Below are 26215 nucleotides of genomic sequence, written 5' to 3' on the forward strand. Positions count from 1 at the left end.
TCATGGAAGAGTCTGCCAGACATTCTACAGGACACAAAGAAAAGTGACTGACAAACTGCCAATACAGGTGGACAGTTTAAAGTTTATTGCTTTGGTGAGGAGTCTGTCAGACACACTATGGCCTATAAACTGAAGATAAAACATTACAGAAGAACTTTGGATAACTGTCCAGGTAGCAAGATGTCTCTGTTATTCCTAGAGTTTATAGACTATTCTTCTGTGGTCTTTGGTGGAGTTGAGGACAGATGGTTATGGTTATAGTTTTCCTTAGTTAGGATTAAAGATAAGTTACATATAGACTATTTAGACTAACAAAGATAGGATAAATAAATCTTGCTCAATGTTAATAGACTAAATATTGTTAACTATAGTTCTTATTTGATAACTGTTTTGTCATATGTAATTTTACTATGTTATAGTTAAAGCCCTTTTTATTTTAGACAAAAAAGATGATGAGAGATGTCATTCTGTAAATATGTTTCTCTTATTGGTTAATGAATAAAGCCCTGTTGGCCTATAGGAAAGCAAGATAGGTGGGACTAGGAGAGGTGAAAGATTCTGGGAAACATAGGAGAGTCTCGATGTGATCTCAGGAAGAGAGGACTCAAGTCTGGCATTCTTGGTAAGATAAGACCATGTAGAAATACATGTATTAGTGATTATGGGTTAATACTTAAGACAAAGCTAGTCAATAAGAAAAACTAATAACTGGCCAACACCTTTATAACTAATAGTCTCTGTGTGTTATTTTGGGACTGATGTGGCTCTGGGACCAGGCTGGTGGTGCTCATAACAGGGATGGGTATATATATTACATATACACTAATTTTATTTATACAAATGAATTTTTAATCTATATTCTATATTTAAATTGTATATGTAACTATACTTATTAAACTATATAGTTACACATAATTTAGCAATTTCCAGAAATAGAATTAGTGAACACTGTAAATCTGAAACCATTAAGAATTTTAAAGCTAACTATACTGGAAAAGAAACTATTTAAAACAAAATAGACCCAACTACTCTTGAACACACCAATACTTTACAGAACAGCCTGTGTCAGTAATATATTTACCAACCTGTAATTTATCCTGTAGCTCCTTATTGTGTAAGGTAAGGGAAGCAACTTTTGCTTGCAATAGGACAAGAAGATCTTGTTGGTCAGCTTCAGAACTTACATCCAATAAGCTGTCAGCACCTTGGGAAAAAAGAAAGGGCAGAGGGATGGTGGCTTTGGGGTGCTAGAGTGTCCCTGCTGTAGAGTCACAAGCACAATGCCACAGGAGACAGCTGTGCAGTAGACTGTGACAGTTGGCAGTCTGTACACTTGCCATTCACTTCTCTCTGCGCTTCCTATGTCCCAGCTGTGAGTCCTTCATAGGACTCCCCGTATATGGGTTATTTCTTATCCTGATTACTTCAGGCTTTATCACTTGCTTGGAAACTTTGCAAATGACTCCCAACAAGTCTCTTGCTCCCCACCCACTTCTTGGTAAAATGGAGCCTGCATGGGAACACCAGAACAGCCTTCCAAACATACAGAGGTTGGGTCATTTCTTTGGTGTAAGAGTTTCAAATATTCTCCCTCCAAAAACTCTCTATAGGTAGGTCAGAACCTCTGTGTCTGTCCCAAATCTGCTTTTTCAGGTTTATGACTTACAGCCTTTTCCTAGATTTCTACTTTTCTTCAGACTCACAGTTTCTCCTGTGTTCTGTAGATAGTCTCAGCATACATTTAATCTCTCATTGTTTACCTACAAAGGTTCATGCATGCATCCTTCAGGACACATGTCAAGCTTCTCCTAAGAACTCATTTTCTTCTCCTCCCCCTTTTTGAGAGAGGGAATTACTACCCAGCCTCAGAATTGTGGTCCTAGGAGAGACTTTTGATTGACCCCTGTCTTAGTGAAACCATTGGAACTGTATTTGATTTACTGGTACTCTCTTTCTCTGGGTATACTTAGAGCCCATGGTGTTAAAGTTAGCATGTAGTAGTAGCATGGTCCCTTCTATCTTGGTGATATAATTTGCTGCCTGGCTGCCAATGAGAGTGTGGTGCTGAAAGCTGAGAGCCTAAAACCTTTGGACTCCATCTCAAAACAGTGTAAATGTATAAAATAAATCCACAGACTACAGTAATCTAAAGGCTTAGTCATAACATATTAAATATTAAGATCGAAAGCATGTCTAATAACTGCCATACTTTTTATGGGAGGTTCTATAAATGGTATTTGAACATGTCTACAAATAGTAAGGTGACAGGAAATTGTGAGTCCTCTTGGCATTTTCACTACTCTGCTAATGCTATTTACTGCCTGCATTTATAATTAGAAAATACTAATTGATAGTGACAAATGATTTTTTTTTTACATCCAAACTTAATTCTTTACCATGTAAATTAAGTTCCCTTGCAGTATAGAGAGCACAGCCTATGCATTGTTGGGAGTCCTGTGCTGGGCAGAGGCTAGTTCTCATGACCTTACACAGAGTGTGCGACTGGCCACTGCGCCCTTTATGGAAACAGGTAAGAAAATCAATGTGGTCAAAGGAAGGAAAACCAGATTTCCTGTCCTTACCTGTTGTACTGTCGCTCAGTCTGTCTTTGTTTTCTTGTATAGAACTGATCTCAGCCTGTGTGCAGAAACACAAAAATGATGTTTAAAGAATTCCCCTAAATGTGCTCGTTTCATAGAATCAAACCACCGTCCCTCCTTAAGATGCTGACAGAAGAGCTTGTACTGCTCTACTAATGGGTAGAAAACCTCACAGAAAAACACTTGAAACATGCGAATAAGAGACACAAGTATAATTTTGAAAAGGTTAGCAACTGCAGAATAATTTTCAGAAATTTTATCTAGTTATATTTTAATTTCTGCAGCAGTTCATTTCTGGACCATGTCCCAAGACCTGAGATGACAAAGTTTATTTTCATAATAAAGTTAAAAAGAAACAGTATTTATCTGGGTCGTACATTGACTAAAGTATTTTAAACAATGGATTTTTTATATTTGTAACTTGTCAGATTTTCTGCTATTAATCTTTTTTTTTTTTTTTTGATGTGTTAATAAATAAGAGCTGTCAAGAAAGAAACAGGTAACTTCTTCAGGTAATAAACATTTTCATGGTCTTCGGTTGAGAGTTGATTCCCTTAAGATTTAGTTTGTACCTGAAAATCTGTTAATATCCTACAAAACTTCTTAGAGCTTTAATCAGACTCTCATTTCAAATGTTTAGCAACTTTGCCAGAAATCACCGCATGATTTCTACACCGCCAGATGAGCTACAGACATGTATAGAAGAGGTCCTTTTCCAGCAAGGGACTTTTCTCAATGTTAGTGGAGTGGCTTATTTTTGACAAATGCTTATGTTTATGAAAGATAAGCTGTTCTGTCCTTTATGGCACTTTCTTCAACTTCATAGGGTACACAGTGTAAACCACCGCCAATGACGGCTGACAACTTCATGAGATTGTAACAAGTACACTGATAGAGGTACTATGGCAATCAGATTTCTGCCAATCATCCCCAATGTTTCCCTATCCCAAGTCTCAGCCTGCTCCATTCCCAGGCAGCCAGGACTTCCTTGTTTGCATTTTCTAAAGTTGCTATAACGGAATGTCACACAGGAAGGGTATCTTTGTAGTTGGCCTGTTTATGATGATTTTCTATTTCTGGTGCTGCTCACAGGGCATGCAGCTCAAACCTTCTTCCGTTAATCATCGAGTGATGTTCTTTTTAACAGATAATTGCCTTCATCCACGCAATTACTGATGACATTTACAATGTTTTCAGCTTAGGGATAGTGTGATATTTAAGTATATGACTTGACATAGACATATATTTTCTTTTGTTGAGTAAACACTTTTGTTGAGTAAACACATAGGGCTGATCATATAGTAGGCACACATTTAACTTGTAAAAAAATTGTCAAACACTCAGTGTATCTAATATTTTACAGTCCCACCTGTGCAAAATGACAGGTCTAGTCCTACTGTAATACATGCCCAACAACCCCTGGTCTTCTTAAACTTCAGACATTGTAAGTAATTGTCATTTTTAAAAATCTTATTTTGTCTTGCATTGTTTAGGAATTAGATTCTGTCTTACTCTTGAAAGTGACAGTTCATGGTGTTACTGGGTAGAATGCATTGCTCCTCTTAAACCACAATCGCATTAGAGGACATGGGGACACTTGTAACAGGACCATGACTTTCTTGTCTTACCCCGTGTAAGTGTTCATCTTAAAGGTTTATTAATGCCGCCTAATGTGAAGGAGGCAACAGAGAAAATAGATTCATAATGACAAAATGGAGATAAGCATAAAAAATTACTGCTAGCTAAATCACAACAGTTCTGTATCCAGATGCCAACACTTTCCCACTGGTATTATAGTTACACTAGAAGGATAAGCTGGGTCTTGTACGTGCTAGGCAAACACTTTACCACTGAGCTAAATCCCTGGGTTCTGATTGTTTGGAGAGAGGGTCTCACTTAACAAAGCTCAGCCTGGGCATGACCTTTTTATATGGTGGATTGGCACTGACTTTTGACCTTTGTGCCTCTGCCTCTATAGCTGGGTATTTTACAACATTTAGCTCTACTATATTTTTTCTATCCTAGTATCCAATGCAGGACACTGTATTTCATGTACAGAATTTTAAAAAAATTATTGCCATTTTATAGAGATCCAATATTCTAGAATAAATGTGATGAGTAAGTAGGTAATTTATAACCACCTTCAGTTTTCAAGAATTTTACTTTGGGCTAGAGTGATAGCTAAGTGGTTAAGGGCAATCACTGCTCTACCAGAGGACCTGGGTTCAATTCCCAGAACCCACATGTTGTATCATAACTCCAGTTCCAAGGGATCCAATGCCCTCTTCAGGCCTCTGAGGGCACTGCATGAACATGGTGCAAAGATTAAATTTTTTTAAAGCTTAAAAATACTTTTAAATTTATAAGAATTGCATATATTTATTAGTACACAGAAATATCTTGATTTATATGATGAAGAATGGCTAAACTGTACCAGTTAACATTGCCTCGTGTATTTTTTGGGGGGGATAGTAAAAATACACAAAACTGCCTCTTAATAACTATTATTTTTGTGTCTGCATACATGTGTTATTACAGTGTGTGTGTATGTGTGTATGCAAGTGTATCACGGGGTAAGTACAGGATTAGTATGGAGGTCAGAGGATAACTTTGGGTGTTCATCTTGCCTTCCTCTTTGCAATAGGGTCTCTTGTTATTTTGCCTCTGCTTCAGTAGAATTCTCCTGTCTCCATTTCCCACCCCACCCTGAGAAAGGATAACCAACCCATGCTACTGCACCCAGCTTCGTGTGTATTCCGGGGATGTGCCCTTAGCTCTTCATTCAGTCAGTATCTTATCCACTGCAATTTTAGCTCTTAGCCCTCAGCAATTTTAAACAGTAAAACACATGGTGAACTCTAGTCACTGTGTTATCCAATAGAGCTCTTAAATTTCCCCCTTCAATATCTCCCCAAATTCCTCAGTCTTTTCAACCCTAGGAACCACTATTCTACTCTCTGCTTCTATGAGCTAAAGATTTTACATAAACATCAATTAGCTCTTATTTGAAAATTATCAGTAAATGTGATTTATTTTTTTCTAGTCTTTTATGTTGTCCATGCCAGAAAAAACAGTCAAGAGGCTCTTCATGGTGAAATGTCCTGAAATAGTGATTCAAGAGTGTAATCTGTTTTGCCCGGTATTGTATAAATTAAAGCAAGGTCATCAAGTATCATAAACACAGTGAGAAAATTGAACACAGAAAAGGATTACCTTGAAGGGTGCTTCGGCAAAAAATACTGATTCCTTTCCCGAAAGTGGTGTAGAAGTTATTGATCTTGGGGAAGACACATCACTCAACTAAAAAAGAAAAAGAAAACCACCGATAAAGGATGGATCTTCAAAGCCCTGTCTCCCATGGTGCTGAACCAGCCATGACTTAATCCCTAGGGTTAACTCTAACACTAGGTATGCAGACTTTCATTTAATGCGGGAGTAAAATCCTCAAGGCATGCCGTTTGCTTCAAGTATTTCTGAAAGCTGTCAGAGTGTGACTACATAATGCTACTATAGTAACTGCATCACCTTTTAAAATCTATGAAATTCTACTGTGGGTTGAGAACACTATCAATGAATATACTACTATATTTACAAGTGCTTTCCTGATTCAATAGTTCTCTTCACTATTTTACTTTTTTGGGACCCAGGTTTTCTCTGTGTAGCTTTGGAGCCTGTCCTGGAACTCACTCTGTAGACCAGGGTGGCCTTGAACTCAGAGATCTTTCTGCCTCTGCCCTCCCAAATGCTGGGATTAAAGGTGTAGGCCACCACTACCTGGTGATATATTATCTTTTTTTTTTTAATATCTTATGCTCATTTTAGCAATAAAACTTACCCTGTTTTTGTTTGATATTTTATATTTTTTGGTCTTGTTCCTCTAAAGTTGCTACTATGTACTCAGAAAACAAAAACTTTTAATATTAGCCACCCGTAAATGTAGTAAAAAAGGCAAATATCAGCATCTCAAGAAACTACCTAAAATCTATTTCTATCTATGTCCTCTCTGGCTAGCCAACCCCTTTGTACTCTTTAGAGCCATTAATATGAGCTAACAACACTCCAAAATTATCTTAAGGAAAAGCTTCTGTCCTAAGTTTTTGAGAAACTTCCTTGAGGCTTTAAAAAAAAAAAAAAAAAAAAAGGTAACTGCTAAATTCTAATTTTAAAATAGATGAAACCCACACTATCCCAGCTTAATAACTGACATGGCCATTTACTCTGTGTGTGTGCATGCGTGTGTTTATGTGTATCCACGTGTGCTTGTGTTCTTCTAGAGTTCCATCCCAGGGGCTCACACATGCTGGGCAGGTGCTCTCTTAGTGAGCTACATACCGAGCCCCATAGTTTGACGCTGAAAACTACTAAGGAAGATTTAGAATGTGGGCTTAGTATTTCAACATCCATTTGGACCTAGACAAAGGATGGCTTTTGGTTTCATTTATGGATCGTTCACTCTTGCTTTTACCTGGGTAGGACTGATAGGAGGTGGTGGAGCTTTGCGTTTTTTTGGAGTTCCACTTCTTTCTGAGCTTATTTTAGAGACTTGATCATGCTGAAAGTTATCACAGTCCAAAGAATGAAGGTGGGTTAGTTATGTTAGTAAAGTCGGAGCAAGTAGCTGCAGCAAACACACGAGAACAACCTGCTGACAGTTACATATTCCTAACATCGTCAAGTCCCGAAACACGCTCGCTGCCCACAAAACAGTAAGTAACATGCGTGTGCTAAGTTTTCTTCTAGCAACCCATGCTTTCTTGGCAAGAAGAAACAAAACCGGATTAAGTGGTGTGTAGAACAGGGAAAGGATGAAGACATGCCTATCAATCATAGTACAGGACCCAGAATGCATTCAGTCAGCTTTCCCTCTTAAAGCAGAGCACTCTGCAAAGTTTCAATTCTCTCCACCAACCCGTCATGAAGAAATGAGGAGGGGAAAAAGCACCTCATATGCAAAGTTTCCTGATAAGCAACAGTTAGCACATAATAAACCCACCATTAAATGCCTGCTTTCTATGACTTAGAAGCCTCAGTGTATAAACAGACAGAACGGCCAGATATACACCGGGAGGCCACATGCCTTTACAAAAAGCTCCAATAAGAAAATGCCTCTCTTGCTACTCTGTGTAACACCAATGACAGTTTTAAAAACTGCAATTAAAATTAAGAGGCTGAATCTCTTATTTTTCACAAATGCCTTAACAATTTCATGCATATGTGTATATATCTGTATATTCACCCATAGGATATGATATTTAAAATATTTTTCATTAAGTTTTAAGATTTAACCACATTGAACATTTTCACACATCTGTTATTACTGCACTTCATTAATAATGTGAAGATGAAGAACCTATTTTTGAAACAATATAATAAAATTGTTAAGAAATTATTTGCCACCATGTAGCAATGAATCATTCGCTCGAAATTATGTCAGTCTTTCCTGAAGAATTTTCAACCCAATTTTTAATCACTGTCCTAAGGAACTACAGCATTTATTCTCAACATTTTCATATTGTCACAAGAAAAAATTTTAAAAATATAACACCTCATCCCCAAGATAAATACCTGCTTTGGTTTTGTTGGGGTCTTTACGTCTACAGAAAAAAAATGAAGAAAAAAAAAGACTGTAAGAATTATGACATATCTTTTACAATAAATTTCAGGTGGGTGGGCACACACACCATACACAGCATTTAACACCTTGTTTTTTTCAAGAATATATTCAAAAGAATAATAAAACATATCATATTGCACAAATTCCTTTGCCCTTTTGGGGGAAAATGAGTGGGTAAATTTAAAACAACATTGGCTGTTTTCTTTTACATACCAGCATCCTGAGAGATTTTTGATAACAGAAGGCTTTGAATTCCTGCATTTTCTGAGAGCTTGGAATAATATAAGGCATTGTGTCCAAGAGAATCGACAAGGGTCAGGTCTGCACCCTTTTTAATTAAGGCCTCCACAGTGTCCGAGCTGCCAGTTTCACAGGCCAGCATGAGAGCAGTTCTGGAGGAAAAAAGTTTAAGATGTTTAGTAATAAGCAAAGGTGGAAATGCCTTCCTGAGATGCGCTTGTCTTGAAAACAATGAAACAGGGACTAAATGCACTCACATCTTCAGTCACCTGGGGAATTAAGTGGAAAAGTGTCAAGATGGAATAAGGTGATATTTTTAAAATTTTGGATTACATCAAACGTTAAACTTTAACAAAACAGCATTGATAGTCTTCTATACTTGGTATACAATGACAGAATTTCCTGTGACTGGTACAAAAACCAAGCTTATTTTAGAGGCCAGATTCTTTCACCTCTATCATTTTAAAGAGCATACATTATTAAAAATTATTTTATTGTCATTGTTTCTCTGTGTAGCCCTGGTTGTCCTGAAATTTGCTCTGTAGGCCAGGATGGCCTTGAATTTAGCGATTCTCCTGCCTCTGCCTCCCAAGTGCTAAGATTAAAGGAGTGTGTGCCACCATACCCGGCTTTAAAATTATTTATTATCATTATCATTATTATTATTATTTGAGACAGGGTTTCCCTGTGTAGCCCTGGTTGTCCTGGAACTCACAATGTAGTTCAGGCTGGCCTGTAACTCAAAAACTTGCCCGCCTTTGCTTCCTGAGTTGCTGGGATTAGAAGTGTGCTCTACCATCACCCAGGTTAAAATTATTTTTAAATACATTCAGTATATTGCTTTTATTTTGTTTAGGAAAAAACAAAACCAAAAAACAAACAAACAAACAAAAAACACAGGCAATGGCTTATTCAGTTCAACTTTTAATTAGTTTCATTGCAGATTCAGCCAGTAATTCTGCCCATGGAGGTCTGCAGGACCTTTTTTTCCTTCTTAGTCAAAACAGACTCTCAATTATTAGGGAGGTAAAGTTAAAAAAGGAGACCACTCTATGACACTTAAAAAAAAAAGGGTATCACTGAAGTTATGACTTCTGCCTTAACTTGTGGTACCTTCCATTTTTGTCCCTGGAATTGACATCTGCTCCATGATCCAAGAGAAAGTGACAGACCTCACTGTGGCCATTTTGTACTGCCACAAGCAGGGGTATGTTCCCATCCTAGGAGAAAAACTCAGATTGTAACTCCTACTCCAAATACCAGGATTGCAACATCTCGCTCTTCCCCCATTTTTATCATGACTTGTACTGTGAGGTTACACTTTCACCTGCTGTGACATTCTATGCCCCCTTAGGGCCACCCTTCCACTTAACCGTAAGTCTTAGACTATTTCACCAACTAATTTTTCTCTACAAGTCCAGCTATTCCGGTTTCTTGCTCTGTTACCTAACACTAGCTCTGCCGAGAATACACTAAGTGTATTCAGATGAAAGTAAGTTGGGGCTGGAGAAAAGGCTCAACATTTAAGGGCAAGTGTTGCTAGTGCTGAAGGTCTGAGTGCGATCTCCTGCACCCACATGTAGGAAAGAGAACTGACTTGCTCAATGAGTCCTTTAACTTCATGCATGTTCCATCCCCCAATAACAATACATGTGAAAAACTTAAATGTAAACTTAAAAAAAAAATAAAATAAAATCCCTAGGGCTGGAGAGATAGTTCAGCTAACAGCACTTGCTGCTTTTCTAAAGTATCCAGATATAATTATAGCTGTTCACAACCAACCATCTATAACTACAGTTCCTGGGATCTGATGCCCTCTGACCACTGTAGGCACGAGGCACACATTTGGTACACAAAGCCAAACCAAAACAAACCAATGGCAGAAGTATTCCAGATTTTAGAATATGGGGATTTGGGAGTGGTTGCATAATAAAGTACCCTGGGACTAGGACCCAATGCTATATATTGAAATTCATTTTTATAATTTTTTCATATAAAACATCTTGTAGTTTATACATTTCAGCCATGTATATAAAATACAAGTTTCAGCACAAGGAATTGGGGACTTTTGGAATAGAGATGCTTAACTTTTGCTGAGGTTTGAAAAGTATTTGCTTGATCAGAGGCAAGGACATTTGTGTCAATTTTCATGCTATAGCATGTCATTAGACCCTGGAACCACATGCCAAAAGCATATAAATGTATTCTCGTAATAGGCCTGTGAAGTTTAAAAAGACTAAAAGTTCTCTTTGGATTTGGAAAATTCTACTAGGAATCATCTAAGGTGATACCATGAAAGAAAACAACAGAATTTCTAATTAGATATCTCTGACAGTTTACACTGATTGTCAACTTGAGAAAAGTTAGCCTCACTTTGGTGACAAATCTATGGACACCTGTAGGAGGGACTTTCTAAATTAGGTTAGTTGTGGTAGGAAGACCCACCATAACAGCTAGAATGGAATAGAAAGAAGAAAGCAGGTTCAGAAGCAACACCAGTCCCCCTTTGCTTCATGACTATGGATGCAGTGGAAGTAGCTCCCTCAAGTTCCCAATGGCATGACTTCCCTGCCAGGATGGTCTGACCTTCAAAGTGAGAGCCAAAATGAACCCCTCCTATCTTAACTGGCTGTTGTCGCATACTTTGTCACAGCAACATACAAGTGACATACAAAATTTTCTATTTTTATGAGCCACAAAGCTTTATTCATATTTGGGTTATTGGTGAACACAAATACATACTCATAAAAATACACATACCTAAGTAGCACACTGCCACGTATTAATAGTTTAGGGATTCGTAAGTATTAACATACAAAACCACTTTGCAGAAAAATATCCTGGCTGAAAAGGAATAGAATTTTGCCAAATACTAAGGTTTTTAAAGTCTCATTAGAAACCTGCACCCCATGTCTCCAGTATCCACCTGGTACCTACCGAGTCCTTAAGGTTTATGGGGCTCTTGTGTTCACAGAGGATTTGCACAGCTTGAAGGCATCCCTGTGCCGCTGGGGGAGGAAACCACAACTGGTCACAAACAACCCAGATTACCATTTCTAGGAAGCAAAAGTTCACTCTCTGTCCAGCAGGTGAACAGTGCAGAATTGTAAGGATAAGCCACAGGTGCGTGCAAACACTGCCTAACTTCCACGTTAGCCAAAGCTACAACCATGGAATCCCAGTTACCTGTAGGTAAGCTTTTGATTTAGCTTCTTACAGGACTTGGCTTTTCTACAACTAGGTATAAAATTAATTATATTATGAATCACCCCAATGAATTTAGTACAAACATCTGTCACAGTAAAGCCAAAGATGGGCAAATACAATTGATGTTCATAGTGATCCCCAAATTAAAAGAAAAAAAAATCAGCATCTTCTAGCCCTGAAATCCACAACAGCTCAATACTAACTACTTTAAAAAGGAACTGTAAGTTGACTGAAAAAATCTATATACATATGCATGCATGCATGCGTACATACTTATGATGGGAGATGTTATTCTGTAAATATGTCTCTCTTATTGGTTAATGAGTAAAGCACTGTTGTCAAATAGGAAGGCAAGACAGGTGGGACTAGGAGACAAAGAAGATTCTGGGAGATGTAGGAGGAGAGTCAAGATGTAGGGACTTGAGGAAGAGGTTCAGCCCTCTCTCCAGTAAGATAGTACCACATGGAAACATTTAGATTGATAGAAATGGGTTAATATTTAAGACAGAGCTAGTCAATAAGAAATGCTAGTAACTGGCCAACAGCTTTACATAGTGTCTCTGTGTGTTATTTGGGGCTGATGCGGCTCTGAGACCAGGCTGGGGGAAAACTTCGCATAACATACTGTAGCTTAAAACCAGAGCCTTGCACATGCTAAGCACACAGAACCTTACACATGCTGAACACATCCTTCTAGGTGAGCTTATTCTAAGCCTGAACTGAATATATTAACTGTTTGTATGACAGGAAACTAACTGAAGGAGCACTTCTTAATAATCTGTGTGTGACTTACAAACGGAGTAAAATGGAAACGTCTGGGAACTAGGGAAATCAACCCCAGGAATAGTACAGTAAGGTGAGTGACAACTAGACAGTTTCTTAGAATAAAATGGGCACATAAGAGAGTGAACGTTACCTGCATAATGCAAAGCTGTTTTCCCAGAGTTGTCAATACTTTCAGCTGGGCTTTTGCACTGTGAGACAAAAGTAAGTTTCTTAATGTAACTGTACAAATACCGTCGAGTCCATGCTTTTCCTTCAAGCACCACTTATTAAGAAGGGAACACACATGCGTAAATCCTGCCTTCTGAGATCTATGGGCTCACAGTCCTTTATGAGGAAAAACATACATACCCAAAAAACCATGACACCAGCTATGGTCACCCCTTTGGTGATCTGGTCATTCATTCTTCCTTTACATCAGCTAAACCAGCAGCTAACACACAGCTCTAAGATCTCACATGTGGATCCCATATTTTCCCATTTCCTCTCATTCTCTGTCCCCTTCCAAAAACCAATCCCACCCTCCCCCCAGTCACCTACACGGTCTCTGTTTCCTTGCCTCCCACTCACTCCTGAATCCACTTAGGTCAGGTATCTGCCCTCAGGGTTCCATAGTGATGGTCCACGCCAAGGTCACCTGCTGTCGTTTAGTTTCTATACATTTGTCTTCTGATCACTCTTTGAGTAGCAGCCTGGTCTCTTCCCAGGCATTCCCTTTCTTCCTCCTGGAGGCTCTCTGTCTGGCTCTGCCTCTTGTGGCTTCCCCCAATAACCCTGGACAGCTCTCCTCTAACAAAACATACAGTCTCACATTTGCCATTCCTTTTCTCCTAAGTTCTCTTCTTAGTAATCCCATCTACACCTACATCCAGATGTTAGTGACTCCAAGCAACAGATGTAGATCCCAACAACCACAGCGAGTATTACGTAAGTATTGTGTACCAGGCTCTGAATCAAGAATTGCTTTAAGTCTGCTAACAACCCAAGTTGGATGACTATCCTTGCAGTCATTGTCAGTGGGAACTGATGTATAAATATGTTAATAAATTGCTTGAATTATGGCAGTGGTGAAGCCAGGAACTGAACCTGTTACAGCCTGGATACTTATTCATGGACAGTGTCACCTGTGAGTGCCCAGGCTTGAGAACCCACTGAGCTTGCTTGACAACACTGGTTTGATATCTCATAAGCACCTGAAAGGCAAAATTTCCACTCCTCCATCCCCCCCCCCAACCTGTTCTTCCCTGAGCTTTTACCACCCCTGTGAACACAAACTGCCACTGACAATTTACTCAACGAGACTGAAACTGAATTAACTTCGATTTTTCCTCCTCCTCTTCTAATATCTCACCCACCACATCTTGTAGATCCTTTCTCCAAATTATATATGAGAGATGCCTTCTTCTCTTTCTCATTACGTTCATCCTCGCCCCAGGCAGCATCTTCTTGCATAAATAGCTAGTCTAGCCTCCAATGGGTCTCCTCAATTGTTTTGTTCCCGCTTACCCACTTCCCTACACAAGAGAACTGTCCTATAAAATTGTGTATGTCAGTGCCTGCCCATCACAATTCCACCTAGGATTACTTAGCTTGCATATCTTGACATACAAGGCCCTGTATTTTGTACCACATTTTCTCACATCTTGGCCTCTGACTCATTCACTGGCTTTCTTCCCACCCTGAGGAGTTCCTTGCCTACCCATGCCCTGTGACTTGCTGTTCTGTTTGGAATGTGTTCCACTAGTTTTCTGCCCATTGGAGATCTCAGCTTAAATATCACCTTCTCTTAAGGGCTTTCCTAGAAATCACCACTTTCCTTCTTAGTACTCTGCAATTTGTAGCATATGTTCCTTTCCTTATTAACCAGACTGTGAACATCACAAAGACAGCAACTGCCCTGCTTGCTGGTAAATGCATTGTACCCTGAAAACACTTGGTCTAAGGGAGGGTAGGAGGACATACACAGGGAAGAAAGAGAAGCAAATTTGCAGGACTCCACAAAGTTCTATTTGTGCTAACTGCCTTAAGGAGCTAGGAGCTGAAAATGGCGACAACCAGCAATTAGACATGTCTTCACAAATAGACAGGGCTTAGAGACCAATGCATGAGGTTCAAGAGCAAGGGCTCAGAATGAACACTAAATGCAGAGGTGTTGGGATGAGGAGAGCAGGAGACAAAAGTGTCTGCCTCATTTGTGCACAGCCTGATTTGCAAAGGGGCGAACCACTGGCTGGAGAGGTCTGCCATGCACGCCCAGGCAGGAGGCCATGGATGGCTGGATTCCTAACAGGAATCTAGAAAGAACAACGTTTGCCAGATGAGGCACAGGCCAGTGGAGGTAAGAACAGGTTACTTTACAGTGGAATGCTTCCTATGCTGTGGTTAGAGGGATGGAGATCAAGTTACTACTTAGCAAGGCTTTGGCCTAATTTTAGACCAGCACAAGGAACTATTTAAAGGCTTCAAAGATTTCAGAGAAAAACCAAAGCATTTGCATAACCAGATATAAAATTACATTAGAGGCTAGAATATCTGGTCCTAACCCACAAGAACTTCAAGCCTGTCAGGTTAAATCTTCCTTAAAATCAGAGCCAGATGCACTGGCTGGAGCAGAATGGGAATTTAAAACATATTTTTAAAAAGTGAGGTAGGAGCCAGGGTGGAGAGATGCAGGGCACTCTGGGCAAATGAGTCACCCCCCTCCCTTTATCCCCAGGACCTGGTCCTGTAGAAGGCAGCTAAGAAAAGCTCCATGTCGACTGGTCAAGAGCAACTCTTCCAAGTCAGCATCACAAACACAGATCTATTTCTCCTGAATTCTGTTTCAAAGACCTGTTAAGGTTAAACATTCCTAGAATGGGCAGCAGCGGCATCATGCAGGAGAAGACAAGGAGCGGTGTGATCAATGCAACAAGTTGACGAATTTGACCATGGTTTGGCCCAAGGATTTCAAAGCCAAATGAAAGCAAGATGCTGGGTCTCAAAGAGTGCTTGCAAGGGCCAGGATAACAGCTTGACAGGACAGACAGTACTGCAAACACTTATTTTATTGCTCCATGCTGCTCCTGAAAATAGCCAGCTTGCATTTTGACTGGCAACAGCTGGACATTACTGTAGGGCTGCTATGGGGGTGGAGTGGGGGGGGGAGGTAGTTCATGAAATACGTATCTTTACAAATTTGCAGAGGTCATCACCTCAGGGGATCATTATAAACTTCCTGGCAAAAATCAGCAAACCAGGGAGCTGGCTAAAAATTTAAATAAGACTAAAACTGAGCACTTAAGCAAGAACCAAGAACTAACTAAAAGCTCATCAAGTTATTGACCAAGGGATAATAGCAGAAACTGTTAATCCAGAAGGACTGTATCCTGTGAGCAATTTGCAGAGAGAGCACAGGACACCAAAGAGCCAGTGAGCCAGGGTTACTACAGTTGGAAAAGAGGACCTGAACAAGGGGTGATAATGTTGATCCCAGAAAGGTAATCCAAATTCTGGAGAGGATCCACTTCTCTTCTAGTAGAGTTGCTATGGAAACAACCGTATTATTGGCTGCTCTTTACAAATGGGCTGTAGGATAGTATTAAGAGGGGTATGTATTGAGAAGAGGTATTTCTCCTTTTACAGATAGACAGACAGACAGACAGACAGACAGACAGACAGACAGACAGACAGACAGACAGACTGACAGACCAACCTGTGAGTTACCTGCTTACCTGAAGGAGTTTCTTGATATACTCTGGGTGGCCATTCTTGGCTGCGATATGTAAAGCACTGTGTCCTAAATGGATTAAAAGGTAAAAACTGGGGAAAGTGACAAAAACAAAACCGACTTTTATTTCCTTTTATGTTAGCATACAAATGGACTGGCTTCCTTACAGCATTTTCATGCGTACTAATTTTGGTTGATTTCCCCAAATGCGCCCTTTTCCCATCTCTCTGCAAATCTATGTTCTGATGCCCCCACCCCTAGGATTCCCCTTTTTACTTTCCTGTCACATGTTCTAGTACTATTCCAAGCCCCTTCCTTAAAGCTGATTTTTCTCCCTTCTCAAGCTCCTCTCTCTAGTTTCATGACCATTAGAAGCTAGACTGTGCATATATGAGAGGGCATGTTGTGTTTGCCTTTTTGAACCTGGGTTACCTCAATATAGTATTTTCCGAGTCTATTCACTTTCCTGCAAGCTTCATAGTTTCATTTTTTTTTTGTAGAGGGATAAAATTCAATTGTGTGTATGCAGAACAGCTTCATGAGCCATTCCTCTGTTGATGGACATTTTAGGCTGATTCAGTTTCCTTGCTATTGTGATTAGAGACGCAATAGGCAGGGGCATACAAGTTTTTCTCTGTAGTACATCTTTGAGTATATGCTCAGGGATGTTACAGTAGGTGACATTGTAGGTTTTTCTCTTGTTTGGAAATCTCCACACTGATTTCCATGGTAGCTGCACAAGTTTGCACACCCACTAGCAGCCAATGAGTTCCTCTTCCCCGGACTCTTGTCATTTATAACTCAAAGTGGATCAAAGACCTTAATTTAAAACACGGACAGCTGACACTGTAGTGGAGCACAGGGATAAACACAAGCTAAAAGTATAACAAGAACCCTCTGAATCCACACACCTCTTACACAGTCTCTAATGGCTGTGCCAGAAACAACTAGGAGGAACAAAGTCTCCAACAAAGCAGGGGCTGTTCCTCTAGAGATTAAGGCCCCACATTCTGTAGTGTGAACATAGAGTATCCCTACAGATAACATTCAAAGGCCCAACCACTGTTGCCTGCACGCTCCATTCACCTCTGGTCAGGACTGCACAGTGCTGCATTTAGCTGACGTGTGTGCAAAATGCCCATGTCCACAACCGTCACATCAGACTAGAATGCCTCAGGTCTAGAAACCCAGAAAAGAGCCCACAGCCAGCAAATGATATTCCAGAATCCCAAACACTTACATCCTGTGTTTGACTCCTCATTTCCCTCTCCTCAAAAATGTACTCAAAGCTGACTAGATATTACCTGGGGTTTTCAGATTTTTACAAGTCCTTGCACAGTACATGGTAAAGGAACACTCAAGTCCTCTTCAGGAACTCAGCAGGCAGGTAACCTCAAAAAATCCTAAGGTGCTACCCAACTGCCCAGTGCCAAATGAACTTCCACACTAGGGTCTCTACAACTGCTATATGCTTAGCCTGGATTTTCTTCCCCTCAAAAAGCCACCCAGTTTGTTCTCTTGAGTTCAGATTCAACCTTTTAAATGGGGTCTTTCCTGGGCTCGAGATGTAGCTCAGTAGAGTGCTTGTATAAGTATTCATGAGGCCTCAGGTTCAATAACTAGCACAGCACAGATGTGGCATAGGGATGCACTGATAACGGCACCCAGATCTGACATTCAAGGTCATACTTGGCTATACAGATGGAGGCTGCCCTGGGATACAAGAGACCTTGTCTCAAAAGAGATGCCTGTTTTCTTTCCTACCCATTCCCCATTCTGTTTCCTCCTTAACCCCCTTCACACTGGGTTTCTGCTTCATTTCATTCTTCACAACACCCTATATCTTACAGTACTCTGTTCTCAGCTCTAGAGTCAAGACATATACTACTGACCCCTCCCACACCCCTAACTATTGGTTAACTGGTCCCCCAGCCTTTGCAGTTCTGTCTCATTCCCTACTGAGGTCCCAGCTCCTGCAACACAGCTGGTGAACAGCCGGTTCTCAATGCATTCCAGTCATTCTGAATTAAAGGGTATGCTAATTTCAATGTCTGTAATGAGTGGCTGGCTACTCAATATAGCTAAGAAAGCTTTCAATCTTGTCTTTCCCAGCTAACTTGACCAACATATCCCTGAGGTAACATTCATAAGCAACCTTTATTTTGGGACTTGCTTCAAACCCAGTTGCAGCCTCAGCACTATTGATGTTTTATACTGGATAATTGCTGTCTGTAGGTTATTATTCTGCTATTAATCTGTTACTCTGCCTACCTCCCTGGCCTCCACCCAGGAGAGATCTAGTTGTGGCAATCAAAACCATCACCAGGCATTGCAAAATGCTCCCTGAGCGCAAAAAGAGCCTGGAGTTGAGACCCAAGGCTTTAGAAGAACAATGTCTTTTATATGATGGTCCAGCCCCACTTTTTCTTTTTGATTAGTCATCACTTAGCACTGATTAGAATTTACTAGGGAACACCTTAAAGATCAGAGGGTCAAAAGATCATGGGAGCCATGTCAAATCATCTGAATTCTCAAAAGAACAGATCTCAACTATTCTGCAAAAGATGTCCTGAGATGTGGGAAAGACATTTGTTTAGTTGGTGTGGGATACTGAGGAAGAAATCCCTTAACCCTCTCTTGAAAGAATGAGGGAAAAGAGACCTTTGAAAGTGGGAAAATAAGAACTTTTTTCCCCCTCTTTTGTCTTATGTACAGGATGCCCCTCTCTTCCTCAGAATTAAGTGAAGCATAAGAATGAGAGTTTCATTATACTGTTGTGCATTTAATAGGCTTTAGTGGTTAGCTTGGCCTCTCCAGACATCATTTATACCACTGTTGCTAAGGACATGCACATTTTTAATTTGAAACAAATGCCTTACAAATGAACTTCTGGAACACATCCTGGTTGTAAACTGTGGACTGTTTATACTGTGCATGCAATGCATCAACTGTTGTCTACCCTGGGAAAAGAAGCGGTTCACACAACCACATCCAAGACAACATGGTAGGAACATTCAGACAATACACCATAACTAAATGTCAGGGTTTTGCTTCGTGTCCACCATTCTGGTCATACCTAAAAGTGATTGATGTCTAGAGAAGCCATATTCATCTATTCACTGGGGATGTGTGCCCTAAATAGCAGTATGAGTACTTTTCACTTGCTCTCAATATCCAAATCACAAATCATTCCAAGACAGCACCATACTGAAAGCAAGATGTCTCTCACTGCTGGCACTAAAACAAATTTCTCTCTCCAAATATAAATTCTCCTAGACAGAATACATTATTTTAAGACGGAAGCTCACTGCAAGGAGACAATGCATATTCCTGGCTCCTGGACAGCTATGGATCTGTCTGGCTGCCAGGGAACAACTTCCCTATAGTCAAATAGCAAAGGCAACAACCATCACTCATGTTCATTCTGGCAGATCTTTGCCCACAAATAAAAAGACAAGCGCTAATTAAAAACCAAGAGCCCCAGATGACAGTTTGCTAAATGATCCTATGTTGAACGTGACTGCTGGATACCTACATGAGCATATCTTTGTAGCTCAAGATTACTACAGGAAATAGGAAAAAACACTAACCAGCAGGGTCCTGTGACATGTGATCACACTGCTCAAGGGCCTGTGTCATTCTTTTCTACACTTAAATAAAGAAGAACCAAGACAACTATATGATACTCAATTAGATAAGCCTTAAAATATTTCCTTAAAGGTTAGTTTCAAAATGCAGAATATATTTATACAATAAAGTCACAGCTTTAATTGGTTATTATTTACAATTTTACATATATGTAAATGGCTTTTTTTTTTTTTAAAGAAATCTTTGTTTTCGGGTAAATTTTTCCTGCTAAAGCACAAGTACAGTCACCTCACTAAGCTCCCAGAGAAAGTAAACTGGAAAATACTTGTTTATAGTAATGTTACTATTGAAGTTATGAGGCTGCCCTGTGCCCCCATCTTTGAAGAACAATATACAATACCACGCCATTTGTGAGTGCTACCCTGGGGGGTATTTTCATGGCTGATCCTTGTCTCATGGCCTCTCATGACCTCCCCACATACATGCACTAGTAGCAAGTCAGATATCATAAGTCATACTTTTCTTATTTTTCTTTACCTGATTATAAAATACGAACTACACTTCTGATTATGATGTACATCTATTAGGATGATTCATCCTCTAAAATGTGAATATTCCAATTTTTTGCCTTTTTGGGGGAATGGGGAGAGTCTCACTCTGTGGGTCTGGCTGTTCTAGAACTCACTATGAAAACCACAGTGGCCTTGAACTCAGAGATGTGACCGCCTCTGCTTCCCAAATGTTGGTATTAAAAGCCTTCACCAATACACCCAAAATTATCATTTCCATTTTCTTAAGGTGTCAATTTTAAGTGGGATTAGTGTGTTTAACATAACGAAAGGCCACTCATACGTTTAAAAAGAAAAACAAGCAAACAAAAATGAAACAAGTATCCTAGCAATTGTAGATGCTAGAGAAGTGGGAGGACTCACAAATTTCCCCTCTCCAAGGACCCGGTGTTTTACGTTTTCATAGTTCTGATTCCCACTCGTCTAAATATCCTTTCTGACTAAAGAAGCTTGATAAGGAAAAGTGTACCAAGAGATTAGAGACCATTTAGGGTTGTGTGACAAGATGTACAAATCACTCTTTAGTCTGTTTCTGCCTCTTGCAAAAACCTTTGTGTTTCAAATAAACACATTACTTATCTAAAATTTGCATGATAAAGGCAGATGTGGCTACAGTTCAAGTGGTACCCAGTGAGGTCTGAAGGCATCTGGAGCATGGTGTATGACCTGCACCTCCCTTCCTCATGGTGTGCCAGGGATGCAGTCCCAACCCCCAGCCTGGGTTCCTGGGGCCACAACTGCACTCAGTGGGTCATCACAAAAAGGGGGAAATGGTGGAAATTATGTAAGGAAGTTGGAGGAGGGACATGGGTGCATATGATCATATTTCATTGTATACACATATGAAATTCTCAAAGAAAGAAGGAAAGTTCCTGATGGTGCTGGAATAAGGAATGGAGATCTCGGGTCTTCATGGTATAGAGGAAGGCCTACACACTGGGCTAGCACTATCAAATAAGAAAGATGAAATTCTGATGCATCAGTCACTTTTAATTGTGCCACACTGCCCCAGTGTACATGCATGTTCATAAGGAGAGTCTGAGGCTTACGCCCCAGATATTTAGAATAAACAGCAGGTTCTTTGGGTTTTTCTCTCTAGCCTTCCAGTAATATTTTCATTTCATTCTATTTCCTGCTTTGACATACAGGCAATAACAACAATGATCATGAAGAACCAGAAAGAAAAAAAAAAAAAACAAACAACAACAACAAAAAAAACCCCAAACTCTAAGCACCATTTTGTTGTATTCCTAGTGTTTTGTATACAATAAGAATTCCCAATCCTTGTGTAAGGGAAGAACAATACCATACAAGAAACTGAGGATCCAGGGTGGATACCGTGGGTGCAGTCAGAGAAGGCTGAAGTCCCTGCCTGTACACTGTGTGCTGATAGCAAACAACAATTAAGGATGAGGAAGGGGACCCCCAACAAAGACACGCAATAGTCTTCTCCATGGCCGAGGGTTAGGGTTGTTTGTTCTAATTTTTAAGCACAACCACTTGGTGCAGACACTGTTAAACCTTTTTAGTTCTTTATCCTGGTTGTTTGAGTCAAAAATCTCATCAGTAGTAGCCCAGGCTGGCCTCACACTTGCCACCTTTCTGTCATAGCAGGATGTGCCAACACATCGGCCTCAAACCTTTTTCTCCTGTTGTGCTTTTTTATTAGTAGTATTTGTTTGTTTTGTTTTTTTGTCATATGATCTGAAAGCATTCAACAGCCTAATGAGTAAAGGAGGATAAAAAGTGATCTGACTGAAGTCCCGTGAGTCACGATAAACTAGTAGCCAACTACTTCCTATGATTGTATGGAATAATCATTTGCCCGATGCTGCTGCGATGTCACGGTGACCCTCTCGCTTACGCCAGCTAACCTGTGCAGTCGCCTGCTGACCGTGTTCCTAGAAGATTCTCTGTGAGGCATCCATAAAAATTCTCTGAATTCCAAGCATTTCATTCAGAAGGATGACTTAAAAGTTAGACATAAAAACATTACAATTTGACCATCTTAGGATTCAGTGAAACACACACCACTGCTGAACAAGCCCGCCAGGGGCCTGGCATGGGGCTCACCCCTGTAATCCTACAGTTCAAGAGGCAGAGACAGGAGGATGACTGACAGTGTATGTATGACTGCCTACACAGTGAATTCCAGGCTAGCCAGAATGATGACAATGCCAAAGGCATAGGGAAGACATAACCCTGACAAGCCAGTGCAGGATTTTAAATGACACACTTTTATGTCGAGTCTCAGAAGGTTTTCGAAGGCTATCGAATCTCATTAACACTGGGCAACGTTTAAGGTGGGTTTACAGAAAACATCTTGTCAGAGCTCAGTTACCGCCCTCAACTGTAACAGCCATTTGGTACTAAAGATGGCACAGTGTGACTAATTTCTTTCCCTCATACTCAGACATGCTTTCTTGAGAGGGACAGTGAGGGTGGACAGCAGGTCACAGGAGACACAGGCAGGTTTTTTTGTTTTATTGTCTTACTTTTAAAAAATACCATTTTAAAATAATTTAAATATTTATTTTAAATAATATTAAAAAATAACATGTTACTCTCTGGTTTACACACACACATACACACACATACACACACCCCAAAAGGCAGGACACAGAACTCCATAATGTGATTTGAGATAAGTAAAATGTGCTAAGGAGAGCATGTTTTTTACTTTGTTTTGTTTTTAAGGAGCATACTATTTATTTATTCTTACTGGTGGGAGTAAAAACCATGTTTTTTTTCCTCTGATTTTTTTTTTTGTACTTTCCTATCATGAACATTTATCAAAGGTGCTTATTTCTCTCTTTATCGTAAAGAGAGATGAAGGGTGATGCTGGGCTATGATGGGATAATGGCAGAGTAACTTGACTCCCATCTGATCTGTCTGACAGCACCACGGGGCAGCGGCCACTCACTCCAGCCTAGTTCTCTGACACCGCAGTTTCCTTAGAGGAAGCCCCCTCACTAACATTACTGGAGGTTATATTGGTCACTCACATTTGCACTATATGATGTGGGATAACTTTAAAAAACTCTGACAGTGTCCTTTAAAATAACAAAATAGTAAAGATGTCATTTGTATAAAATGAATTAAGATTCCCCTCAAAGCAGTCACATTAAGGTAGTTGTTTATTCTCCTACCAGCTCTGTCCTTCCGCATAAATTGTTTTGAACTTTCTGTGAAACTGCTCAGAAAAATCATCGCTACTTCATTTTTCCCCAAAAGCAGTTGCATTAGTTTGATACATTTGCCTGATTTATCCCCATTTGGTTCTTGGCGTCTCCAGAAAACACACACTATTCTCAAAGGATAAAGATCCCAATTACTAAATTACTTAAAAAATAAGAAAAAGAAAAGCCAAATACACCATGGACTTTGAAAACCATTCCAAAACATTAGGTTTTCAACCGTACCGTGGGCAATAATAGCCTTATGACACCTGGCTGATCCCGGAGACGGCTGCTCTGAAGAGGGCCACTTAGGGGAGGAAGAGGACGGAATTCAGTATAGCTTAATGAAGAGCCCAGATGAAGCAATTATACCAATTTTATATCCCAGTAAAAACTAATGTAAACATTTCAGAGGCCAAAGATTTTCAAGTGCAGAAAAAAAAAAATGAAGTCATCAGCTTGAACCTTTCCACATGGCCAGCAGAGACTCCAGGGGCCCCTTGCTGGAGGACAGTGCTACAAACACAAGGGTGTCCTGCTTTTCCTTATATTTGCCTTGCTAATAATTTGCCAACACTGGCTACATGTCAGAATCTCCCAGGAAGCCTTTGAGGAAACATCCCTGAGTTATATGATAAAATAACCCAACAAAAGCAGCTGAAGAGAGAAAGGTTCATTTGGCTCACGGTCCAGGTTACAGCACCTCACGGAAGGGAAGTCACAGTGGGCAGCTGTCTGCATCGTGCCCACACAGCAAGAATGCATGTATGCCAGTGCTCAGCTCCCTCCCTCCACTCTTACTCCATCCACTGCCCGGTCGAGAGAAGGTACACTCCTTGCTTCATTTACCTTATCCATCATATGCATGCCCACAGCCAATCATGCCTGCAAGCAATTCTAAATCCTGCCATGCTGGCACTAACCACCACAACAGGTAATATTCTCTCTTTCTCTCCCCGTTCCCTTCCTCTCTATCCTCTCTCTGTGTACTGTTTATTCCTTCTTTCCCCTCTCCCTTCATCTCTTCCAGGTCCCAGATGACTCTGAAGGCACTGCAGTACAGTCAGGATCAAGATGAAAGGCGATCTCTGTCCAGAGCTCTAAGCTAGCTGCAAAATATGTTACCAATAATTCACCACATTAAAATCTAGAATTAAGAGACACTGGTTGATCTATACATACAGTCCTAGAAAATAATACAAAATGTTGTATTGGAGGGAGAGAAGCACGCTGTCTACAGCTGACTAGACACACCGAAGATGAAAACACTTAGATGATGACGCAAAGGTAAAGCTTCACTACGGGTTTCTGTTTTCCCTGCTCCTGGCTTGTCTGCACACTCTATTTTGTCATAGTAAATTTGTTCCACCTTTGTGACACCCACCCTCATGCTGGCCTGTTGATTTAAAAGACTAGCAGCCACATACCGGAAGTATCTTGGGCAGTCACATCCACACCATGTGTAACCATGACCTTGAGACATTCCATGTGTCCTTTTGAAGCAGCAAGGTGGAAACTGCAAGGAGAGAAGGAAACACATTTCATTAGGCGCCGTCATCAGAGCTCATCTCCAAGAAAGCTTCAGTTTACCATATATACACGGTCTCTCATCTGAGCTCCATGGCAACCCTCCAAGACCCAAGAGGGCATCGTTATCAACCTCACAGTGAAGACCAGAGACTCAGCAGAGTTTGATCATTTGCTCATTTACACGTTTTCTCAGTGCTGGGGCTTGAATCCAGAGTTGTATTACCACTGAGCTGCACACCTCCCATCAATCGTTGTCATCTTTTATTAAGTGATGGAGCAGGGACTCGATCTTAGGCCTTTCAACCCAAACACAAGGTTCTTTAAAAAGTGAGATTCGTCACTTACTTGTCTCTTTCTCCATCTCAGGCTGAGTTTCTAAGTAGAAAGTCACGAACTTTTTTCCTGTGGACTCTTTCTTAAACAATACACTCTACTAAGAAACAGTGTGGCCAGTTCTTGAACAAGCCAAGTCTGCTGCTGTTTTATAGGTAACTAACAAAAGCCACAGGAAACATTTGCTGAGCGTTTAGTGTGTGTCCAACATCTTATCCACTTTTATATATCATCTCTGTTCATTCCCATAGCAGCCTTTTAAAGTGATGCTTGCATATGTAGCTGGTGGCAGGAGTAACAGGTGCTAACAGCAACGAAGTCCCCAAACTGGGCTCTAGAACTCAATGGTACTTGAGACTACACACTCTGCTCATTATCTTTAGAATGCCATTTTAAGGACTAACATTCAAGTACCATACCACCCATTCCTGCCAGTCCTAGAAGTAGCATTTCTGCAGACTCAAAGAGGCGATGGATAACTTCATCTAGCAGTCAGGACCAGAAGCAGGAAGAGTGTTCAACATCATTGATTGATGGCATGTCTTCCTCTCAGGCCTGCTCTTACAGAGAGGGACAGACAAGCGCTCACTCCTCCCCTGCCTTAGCCCTGTTTTAAAAGGTGTGTTCCTGGGATACTTTGTACGCAGGACTACCTTTGAATTAATGCCCAAGTAGTGTTTTCTTGTACGGTTAGCACAACCATCAGAGCCTGGGGTCATAGTGAAGTGGCAAACCCAAGATCCAATATTTGAACCCAAGTTGTGTGACTGCAGACCTCTTTACAGCTATGTGCAGTGAATGGACAGAACCATCAGAGGGGGACACTTCAAGCCTGATTGTAAATCATCAGCTGGAAAACAAC

General features: G+C 40.4%; 1 protein-coding gene across 2 annotated transcripts in view; it reads right to left on the reverse strand.

Moving 5' to 3' along the window:
* Rai14 (retinoic acid induced 14) overlaps positions 1-26215 on the reverse strand; it is a 133047-nt gene that overhangs the window by 9201 nt on the left and 97631 nt on the right. The window contains exons 4-14 of one of the 2 annotated variants that reach the window (XM_051182533.1): positions 24918-25006; positions 16158-16222; positions 12578-12635; positions 11392-11462; positions 9568-9674; positions 8428-8606; positions 8166-8194; positions 7066-7152; positions 5814-5900; positions 2583-2637; positions 1086-1204 (exon numbers count right to left, since the gene is read on the reverse strand). In XM_051182533.1, coding sequence (XP_051038490.1) covers positions 1086-1204; positions 2583-2637; positions 5814-5900; positions 7066-7152; positions 8166-8194; positions 8428-8606; positions 9568-9674; positions 11392-11462; positions 12578-12635; positions 16158-16222; positions 24918-25006 — 946 coding nt within the window. The remainder of the gene's footprint in view (positions 1-1085; positions 1205-2582; positions 2638-5813; positions 5901-7065; positions 7153-8165; positions 8195-8427; positions 8607-9567; positions 9675-11391; positions 11463-12577; positions 12636-16157; positions 16223-24917; positions 25007-26215) is intronic. The other variant, XM_051182534.1, reaches the window with a different exon arrangement.

The sequence above is a fragment of the Phodopus roborovskii genome, unplaced genomic scaffold (assembly GCF_943737965.1).
Source record: "Phodopus roborovskii unplaced genomic scaffold, PHOROB, whole genome shotgun sequence".
Lineage (NCBI taxonomy): Eukaryota > Metazoa > Chordata > Mammalia > Rodentia > Cricetidae > Phodopus > Phodopus roborovskii.